The sequence below is a fragment of the Nilaparvata lugens genome, chromosome 3 (assembly GCF_014356525.2).
Source record: "Nilaparvata lugens isolate BPH chromosome 3, ASM1435652v1, whole genome shotgun sequence".
Classification (NCBI taxonomy): domain Eukaryota; kingdom Metazoa; phylum Arthropoda; class Insecta; order Hemiptera; family Delphacidae; genus Nilaparvata; species Nilaparvata lugens.
Genome location: NC_052506.1, coordinates 12,411,478 through 12,422,119, shown reverse-complemented (window position 1 = coordinate 12,422,119; position 10,642 = coordinate 12,411,478). Strand labels below are relative to the sequence as shown.

The following is a 10,642-nucleotide window of genomic DNA, read 5'->3' as shown; positions in this document are numbered from 1 at the left end:
TTCCTACTTTGGATCGAAAGCATTTTTTCATAAGAAAAGAATCCTGGTGATTGACAGTTGGTAAAAATGCATCAACAAAACATTTCAGGTTTTCGTTTTGAGTTGAGTGAAGTCCAGTAACGAACAAAATAATGTGTATGTAATGTTATAAAAACGTGAAGTTTTAAAACTTTCAATTTTAACTAGCCTACACTAATCTTATGTGATTTTAAAGTTTTAAACAATTGGCTTGTTATTGCTACAACTTTAGTTGATAGTCCAATGATAGATAAAAGCCTCATCATCTTATAATAACTGTAGAATGGAGAAAATTCTTCGGGAGAATACTACTTGTTTGGATGCTACGTAAGTACGCCTTTTGTTTTTCGTTTATAGCCTATAATCTTTAATTGTTCAAATTTGCTGTGAGGTTTTATTACCAATCAATTATGTAGATGTTCAATGTATGTCATAATATAAGAAATTACTTACGAACGGTACCGGGCTATAGTCCAAGCCTTATGCCATTGTAGCCTTCTTGTCACGAAATTTTTTATTATAATCGATTAAGTTTATTAGGCAAAAAAATTGATACAGGTATAAAGGCACTGGACCTAGAATTACTAAAGTTATTTAAAAGTGTTTTCCCTTTAAAAGCTCGTAAGATACACAGTCTTCAGCGCCAGAATACAAGGCAAAATAAATCCTGGTATACACCCAGGCTACTTACGTTAAAAAATATTCTTGACTCTACATTTTCAAAGCAAGGCTAGCCTTACCACAGAGGATAGAAATAAATACTTATACATAGATAATACTATGTGCAATAGGCTATCTCAGGGAAAATAAACTGCAGGCAAGAAGAGGACATGACAAAACAAGAGGCTAAAATTAATGTGATCAATCAAACCAGTAACAAGTGCAAGACAACCTGGGACCTGGTCAGAGGTGTCTCTGGATCGTCATCAAAAGTCAAAAGTCACTGCCAGTCTTGAAGAATTCAACTAGTTTCTGATCCAACCGGTTGAAAGAATAGTGGATTCTATACCAGATAACAAAACTGCTGGAATTTTCCAAATTCAGAGAGGTAAAAACACCAATTTCTAAAAGTGGGATCCAGTTACTGCTAATGATATTGTCCAAATGGTGAAATGCTTCAAAAGTAAAATCACCCAAGTCATCTATGGCATGCCAGTTGAGCTGCTAAAAGCAATCATTTTGCACATCCTACTCAGCACTGATCTGAATTCTTGACTCGAGACAGGGTTCTGTCAGGGCTTTGGGTTCTCCTGGGCTCTGAAAAACCCATCAGACAAAGGCAGCTATACTCAGGCCAATCTCAATAATTCCAGTTCTAGCTAAGATATTTGAAGCATTCATGAAGAAACAACTGGTGCTCTACTTCGTGAGTAGAAAATTATTTGCAGATGCACAGCATGGATTTCGACAGGGGAAATCAACCGTCACCGCCGTATCCCAGCTGGCTCAGGAGATTCTGAACTCCTTTGAGGCAGGTGACTCAGTGTCTCTTGCATTGGCGGACGTGAGTAAGGCTTTTGAGTATGTTTCACATGATATACTTCTTAAGGTCTCTGCCCACGGCACCGTATCAAACTAGGGCCGGTATAGGAACGGCACATGCAACAAAAAACGTGCATCATTGCCTGGCAATGCCCACTATACCGGTCCGTAACCGTACCGTTTATATGAACGTGCAATGACTGGTCACCGTACAATTTCTCGGTGAGAATATTTTGCTGGTTCCGTTCCGTTTACGTACCGTTCTACAACCGGTGTATAGCCGCTTATGTACCGCGTTGTAGACCCGGTTATAACAAGTATAGCGTATGTGATATATGTGTAGCAGAAGTCATACAGAATAGTTCATTGCTAGACTTGGAATAATACACAAGTGCGCGCTACGGATGATGAAAAACTTGAATGAATGTGTACGCAAGTACGAGCTATTGTTGAACTTACAGCATCCCAAGTACATGGATTCTACCAAGAAACTTTCTTGAAGAAAGGCATAGCATGGAGGAATATTTCCGATCAAATGACACAACCATGTAAATAAAATTCCTTGATTTTATTTCTTTAAATAGTTAGCTCATCTTTCCAACAAACAATATGAAAATTTAAAAAAATATATATTTAGTTTCCTTAGAGAGTCATGAATCCAATAGCGTCGGGTAGACTTTTTGTGCTTTCATTCCTTCTCCTCATCCAAAATAATGGCAATCACTGCTATTTCCCTTAAAGACAGCTTTTTTAAAGGCATAGTTTAACCAACTGACTTCACTTGAACTAACGAACTAACAATAGTTGAAATAAATAAACTGCTACACCAGCATGGACGACGTATTCACTGAGCAAATATTACACAAATGAACAGTCATGCTCTGTGCGCCAGTGGAAGGGGTATGCACGGTCATCATACGCGTTGTTTACCCGTTATAAACACGGATATAACCCGTATGTAACGTTGTCGATACGAAGCAGTGGGCATTGGTATTCATGTTACGTGCCAGTCACGTTCCTATACCGGTCCTAGTATGATACGATGCAGTGGGCAGACACCTTTAAGAAACTGGCTGCTTATGGAGTATCTGGTCCAGTTCTCACCACTTTCAGATCCTACATATCTGATAGGAAGCAAATACTCACTCACTTGATGGAGAAAACTCAGGTTCGCTGGAAATTCAATGGTAGAGTGCCTCAAGGTTCAGTAATAGGCCCCCTCCTGTTCCTGGTGATTATCAACGGCCTCGGATCTCTGGGGAACATCCCAATGTTTGCTGACGATGTAACAGACATAGCACCATATATTTCTAAAATGGTTGCTGCGGATATTCTTGAAGAAACCAAGCAGTGGTTCACCAACAACGAACTGATGCTAAATGAGAATAAAACGCAGGAAACCATATGCAGTCTTGGTCGGAGCTAGCCAAGTGGCCTTACATAAGTGAAGTTTTTGGACTTTACTCTGGATACTAGACTTGGCTGGAGTAGCCACATCAATAATGTCTGCTTGAAACTCTCCAGGGTGATATTTCTTCTCAGACGACTAAGGCCTTTGATCCCCAGGAAGCATATGATGGAGGTATTTTTGAAATTGAAATTATCTTTATTCTCCTTCTTTAAAAGTACGAACATTATACAATATACATACAAAAATGTGTATGTATACAAAAATTGAAGAAGGTACCTCACATGGGCAAAGCCTGTGTGTGAGGAACGAGTTCTCTACATTTACATATACTTAAATATATAATGATAAAAATTCCCGGGAATTTAAGATCGAGGAAATATTCCCAGGGAATTTAAAAGAAATATTCCCAAAAATCATAAATACCCGGGAATTTATGGGAACTTGAGGAAATTTATGATTTCTTTCATAAAAAATGACCGAAAAATACGTTTTTTGTTACACATGGTCTCAATCACCTGTTATACAACAGATTTATGTAAGAAATATAAGTATGAATAACTTATAAATTGTAGTAAGTTCAAAGAAAACAGTAATTTGAAGTTCATAGACTGAAAGGAAAAATGAGCACTCAATAAATCATTCAATTGCACCACTATTATCATGCTACTTTCATGTCTTACAAGTTGAATAAGATTTTTTACTAACTAATAAATGCCTGTAAATCAGGTAAACAAAGTCAACAAAGTATTGAGTGTAATTTAACTTTCATTGCATGATTTTATTCAATTTCTCCGCACAAAAATAATTGACCCCCTGAATAAAGATTAGAGTCGAATATAAATCCAAAAATTAGAAATTATAAAATACAGCAAAATAGGCTAAACTAAAACAAGGAGCATTCTCGAGTTTAATTCAATATTAAAAAGAAAATAATTCCACAGTTCAGAAACTTTCAAGAGTCATTGAGGCTCACTTTACTTGTAATAAGATACTAGTCCAGGCAACAAATGCTCAAAACGATATAGAGGGAAAAGTTTGGAACCCAATTTTTTACCTCGCAGTCCTTTTAAGGATATTGAGGGGGTAAGCATATAAAAAGTCCTCACTCCTACCACACTCAACACTAAAACTGCTATAAAAATTGATGGAAAGCATAAAATGATAAAATAATACATTAAGTAGAAGAGAATTGAATGCTCTACAACTCACTGTCTTTTAAATACTCATATAGTCCAGTCAATGAAAGATTACATTTTTACATTAAAGATACATTTTTTCGATGCATTGTTGTTGAGTAATAAGCCTTGAAAGTGCAAAAAGTTGGAAGAATAACTGTCTTTTCAAAGATTTTACACTTTTAAAAGTGAATATCTCAAAAACTAAAGAAGATATCACAAAACTCCACTGTACAAAACTTGTAGGAAATTTATCTTGCTTCATTTTTACTCAGCCATGTCGCTGAAATGCATTGTTTCCCAGTTACATGCGTGTCAGCCAGAAATGAAAAAATGCAACTTTTAAGCTACGGTACCCTCATCCCTTAAGCTCAAGGAGTAGGGATGAGGACTTTTGATATGTTCACCTTCTAAGTAGTTCAAACAAAGTTGCGAAGTTAAATATTGTGTTCCAAACGTTCCCTCCCAATTTCCCTGACAATATTGATCTATTGTTGTTAAACTGAATATTTCACACTCAACACTATAACGGCTGCATCAATCGTTGGGAGATGCGTAAAATAATGAGACCATAGATGAAATTGAAGAGAATATAATGCTCTATGAGCCCGTGATTAGCACGGATTTTTTCAATGAATCGTTAAAAAGTTATAAGGCCAAAAAGATGAAAAAATCGGAGCCGGAAGGGGTTTTCTTCAAAATGTGATACCTTAGAGAGCTCATACCTAGACAACTATGAGAGATATGGAAAAATGTTGGAAATGAAACTTGTAGTATAATTTGTGAGCTTTAATATTATGATTGTGTTCGACAAAAATTCCGAAAGGCGCATATTGTTCGAGATATATGCAAAAAACAAAATATGGCACTTTCAAACCACCCCCACCACCTTAGCACTGGGGGTAGTAGTGAGGACTTTTGATATGTTTACCACCTTACTACCCTTGAAAGAGCTACGGGGTCAAAAATGTTGTTCCAAAATTTTCCCTCTATAAACTTTCATTGACTGGGCTATACGAGTATTTAAAAGACAGTGAGTGAGTGAGCAAAAACAGGCTCAAAGAATGATGATTCATTGATTATATCAATGTAAAATGTGGCTGAGCTTGATCAATATGAAGAAGATTGATGATTTATTGATTATATTGATGTAAAATATGAGTTGGATTGATCAATTTCAATCATTTTTAGAACAATTTTATAAATTCCCTTAAGTTCCCATAAATTCCCAAAATTTCTTGGCCTCGGAAATATTCCCGGAAATATTGCCAAATCATAAGTTCCTACCCACCGGGAATATTCCCGATCCACATCACTAATGACAATGATACAATATTGAAAAACAAAACAATTTCAACCAATAATAAGCACTAAATCATAACATATTACCAACATAAAAGAAACATAGCAATAATAATTATTAATTACAATATATATTACTTACAGACGTAAAATGATAATGGTATTAGGATACAACAAGAAATTAAACCTAAAAGAGACATTCCAAACACACTCAAAATCCCTCAACACACCGTACACATTAAATTTCGTATAAATCCATTTGAACACCCCTATTTCTATGTTTTATTTTCATTTTTATTCATATTCTATATTAATTTTTAATATTATTGTATACTTGCGATCTTATCACACTACTCGACCTCTATCGATCAGAATAAATTGATACTATATAATTCTCCATTTCCCCACGATTCACACTAAGTATCCATTTGTTGACTATTTGCTTGAGATGGCTTATTTTATTATTTTCGGGATTTTTTATAAATTCTGGTAGCTTAGGGAAAAGCATATTGATTTTATAATGCGAGGATGTTGTTGTGAATGTTTTGAGCAGTCTAGGAGTGATGATACCTGTGTTCAGAGCAGTTCTTGTTTGGTAATTGTGGCGGATAATAGTAAATAAAGAAAACTTGCGCTTAAAAATATACATTGCCATGTTCCACATCCATATCAATTATGGTCTTCAGTTGTGGGGACATGCACCTGCCTGTAAAGTGGTATTACTCCTCCAGAAAAAATTACCCAGGATATTGGACTCAGCCGGTCCATCTTCGTCCTTCGTCGAGCTAGAAATATTCACTGTGTTTAATCAATACATCTTGCTGTCCTTGTTGCATGCAAGAGAAAACCATCACTTGCTGGCAAGAAGAGCTGATAAAAACTCCTATAACACTAGAGGAAGAATGAAATTAAATGTACTTTTCTCCAGGGTGAGCAAGAAGAAGAGTTGTTTTCCGGTGCTAGTTTTGAGGATGTATAACGCTCTACCTGATGGAGTGAAAAGCCTGGACATCGGGTGCTTCAGGAGACGAATTAAGAAGTGGTTAGTGGAGTCACCATTCTACAATTTACAAGAATATTTTGAAGCCAACAAAAACACCATTTGAAACTGTGATGCTTCTAATGGCGGGCCATCTTGAAAACGTGCAAAATATCTTTTTTAAATTGTTTTATATGTCGACTAAGTCAACAAACGTTAATAAGTGTATATTATTAATATACATAGTCCAGTAGCTACAGGACTGTAGCTGTAGTCTAGGACTACAGTATTAATAAGTGTATTTCTGACATAACTTATATACAAATCCTATGACAAGGACCAAGTCAGGTCCACTTCCAGACACTCAACCCAGAGCTCGGTCATGACTAAGGAGAGAAGTATGAAGTAGTATCAAAGTAAGGATGGTCCAGTCCAGGGCTTCAGGGCCCTCCCTGAATTCTCTCTTCAGGGAGCAACTGAGTCTTAAGATGAGTATAGATTACACCCCCGGGTCTTAATGGTTCACAAAGCCCTTGAGATTCTGCAAGGATTTGTTGTTTTTTTCTAATTCTTTATTCAATCATTTTTTGGGGGGCTCCAGTGGCCCCTGAGGCCCAGGGCCGTCGGTGATCACCGACTAGCCGACCTGTCCAGTCCGGTGCTGCAAAAATTGTAGATGAATGCTTTCCAAATATCCTCATGTAAAAAACGGTGGAATATCTTGATCGGTTATCAAAATACAAGCAATATAACAAAACCCTGAAACTTTTGGCGGTCATCTTGTTTTTTTTTTTTGAGGTGTATTCCTGTGATTTCGACTTGTCATCATTGCGTTTCTCCTCATAATAATCCTAACGAAGGGATAAAGACGTCTTCCACGTTTCTTATTAAAAAATGACCATAGAAGTACATTTGCGCCCATACTAAAGGCTCTGGTTAGAAGTTAGCAATTGTATCGTTGCGTGCATTCTTTATAGTAGAATGTGTGAACTGGTTATTTGGCAAAGTTAGTAGACAGTAGGCAGACCAGCCTCTGTCTACTAACGTTGGTTATTTGGTACTTCTGTGGAGAAACAATTAAACTATATAAAAATAATCTAATCTCTACCAAAATGCCAATATTAATCAAATAGTTATCGGAGTGATTTAGATATTGAAATTCAATTCTGTTTATAATAATAATGTCATAAGTAATTTTAAAAAATATTCGTAACATATGTATATTTGATATCAATATGTATTTCTGAGAAAATTCTTGTTAGCCACAGAAGGAACGAAGAGTGATCATATATTTAATTTGTCAGCGATCTTGATCTGTATAGAGGTTTCAAGAATATGTGTTCTCAAAAATCGCAAAAGTTTTCGATTCTCAACTTTTTCGATACTCGATACGCTCGTTCAGTATAAGCCTACAAATGTTCTTGTGCAAATCTATCTAAAGATCTCAGAATCCACATAAGTATTATTCACTTCAAAAATATACTATGGGAACCAGTCTCAGTACAAAATGTATGGGCAATTAAGTTATATTATACTCTACTTTTCATTATATGTATGGTTATAAAACGGCTGTGATTTTAATTAATGTTCAATGGTAAAAGAACATAGAGAGAAAAATACTTGCCATTAAGAGTTGTAAAATAGAATTCAAATTCTTACTTACTTCAATGTAATCTAAAGCAACCATTCCTAAAAGAGCATGATGGGATTTTTCAAAGCCAATCAAAGCAATTGATGGGGATTGCAGTAATTGAACTTCTTGTCTTCAATTCGATGAATTGTGATTGAGCGTGTGACTCGCCCTTATTTTTATAGGCTTATATGCTGCTAAATAGATCTCATGCAATTCCTGATCTTGTAGGCCAAGAAATGTCTCCTTCATGCTGGCATTCTATGCCCTTCCAGGAGGTCCTATGTGCAGGTTTTCTTTTATGGTTCTCTTGCTTCTGATTGAAATTGGCTCTAGGAATTTCTTTTTAGAATCGTTCTTACGGTAATTATTTTTATTGAAGGTTGAAATTTCAGTCTTTATTCTGTTGTAAGTTCTATTCGAAAATTTACGTTCCTCTATGCCTCTTTTTTTCTCTATATGCCTCTATTCCTCTATAAACCTTTTTTATAAAATATAAATAGTGAAATTACATTCTTATGATTGAACAGTCCTTCAAGTCTATTGTACCACTCAATAGGAGCACGACAGTACTTTTTTCGGTATAACACATCAACCTTGAATGATGTTAGAACACTCAATCGTCCAAGGTGAATTTTTTACTACTACTATTATTGGAAATGCTTTGTCCGGTGGTAACCAGAGAACATATTTTCTTCTCATTTTGGGACAAAAGCAGGGCAGCTTTTAAAGCGCAGCGTACTTCGACAAGAAGAAGAAGTTTACCGATGATATCGTCTTTGTTTCTTTGTGTTGATTTTGGGGCACGCGCATGTTCACCTGCCCTTTCTGCAGCGGCGCTATTTTTAGTGTGAGGAGAGTATCTGTGATGGGGTGGATGCTGTGGGTGGGGGCGGAAGGGGGTTCACAGCATCCTTGATGCGCAGATGCAGAGTCGATCTATAGCGGCGCCGTGTGGAGGGGGAAGGAGATCGATCCCCACCCTGTATCACAATGAAGAACGCAAGTGGTGGAACATGGTCGTCGTCAATGTGTTCTAGGCTCTCGTCGACTAGGAGTCCAGTTGTGTAGAGGAGCAGGATAGCATCTAGTATCTAGTAAGATGACTTCGGAACTGGGCAGACAGCGTGTTGTTGTGGTCGGATGGAGCAGGGCGAGTGTGAGCCCCGTGGCCAGGATGCTGAGTCGTGTCAAAGTTCCCGTCGTCTGCTACCGACCCATCGTCGTCCGTATTGCGTCTCGGTCGGAGTTCGCACGAACGCACTCGTGCTAAACAAGTGCCCGCAAACCATCCTCATCTAAACACAAAACTAAATTGAAAAAACTCTAAATTCAATATAAACTTTCTATTTTACAAATGAACAAATTGTTAACGCGCTAAAACTGTTTGAGTAGTGTTGTTCTAAAATGGCATCCGCCCGACGAAGTCCTCCCAAATCAGTGCCAAGGTAAGAAGAAAGAAATCTTTTGACCTTAAGTTGCATAAGTTTAGTTTTATATATAATTTTCACATTAAATCACTTGATAGAGCAAAGCTCTAGCTATGTATGAAAAGTCAACTTAAATAATTATAAATGGGAACAATGAAGAATGAATGAATAGATGAATGAGATCATGATACATATTAGAAAAATGGACTAGCAAACGATGGCAGGCAGACAAACTTATGTTCTCCTGGCCGAGAACTACACAACATCTCAAATAATTTGGAAATATAAAGTGTATATGTAGGCATTTGAGACTCATGAGCTATATATTTGTTGTGTATCTGCCATACGCTAAATAAATAAATAAATATCATATTAGAACATGTATGGCCTCGATCTATAAAAATCATAATCTATAAAATCATAAAGATCGATCTATAATAATCATAATATTGTCCTAACTCAACATTGGCTAACACAGTGGGTGTAGACCAGTGATGGAATGCTCTCCAACCTACTGGAACTGTAAAGTAGTAAAATGGATGATAAAATATAAAATTTAAAAATTGGATCACTATGATGATTTTGTTTTGTTCATTTGAACAATTTTGCATTGAAAGTACTAGGCATATATCAATTAGAATGGCTCATCGTTTCAGATCGAGAGTTCAACATAATTATGGAGTAGGGTATTTTTCATTCAACCCTCTTGTTTTATGGATAAAGTTGTGGGACATTGTATGTGATTGAATCATTATATGATCACTTGCCTATTCTTATATGATAGAATATTGATATTCTCATGAAAATTTCACTGTTTGGCTCTTCTAAAACGTATCTTCCTTTTTGTTGGGGTGTTGGGTTTGACTTTATACTCCCTCCCCCTAGTTCACTGTTTGATAGTCAACTTGCGCAACATCTATCAATACTTGGAGTTTCTGTCCAATTCATTTCGAACTAATCATTCATTCCTCCCTATCAGTTATCTGAAGAGAAGGAATCGTGGATGGATCACCACAGTTTGAATTTTAACGACTCTCCTATCACAATCTTGCTAATCAAATACAGTGTTCAGAATGTTTGAGAGTGCTCTGTTTGTGATACTTGCAATATTTTCAATGATCCTTGAATGATGTTCTCTGAAATGTATAATAATACATAGAAGCAATATTGTAACGTTATTTTTTAAAGTATACACTCATTAATGGACCGTACGTC

The 10,642-nt window shown here is 36.4% G+C and overlaps 1 protein-coding gene across 4 annotated transcripts in view; it reads left to right on the top strand.

The window, feature by feature from the left end:
* Positions 1-77: 77 nt before the first annotated feature.
* Positions 78-10,642, top strand: part of LOC111059729 (centrosomin) — an 85,398-nt gene continuing 74,833 nt past the window's right edge. For 2 of the 4 annotated variants that reach the window (XM_039425385.1, XM_039425381.1), the window contains exon 1: positions 78-345. In XM_039425385.1, the coding sequence (XP_039281319.1) occupies positions 302-345 (44 nt within the window). In that variant the 5' untranslated portion in view covers positions 78-301. Of the gene's footprint in view, positions 346-8,957; positions 9,446-10,642 lie in introns of those variants that run through there. The other 2 variants (XM_039425386.1, XM_039425382.1) reach the window with 2 other exon arrangements.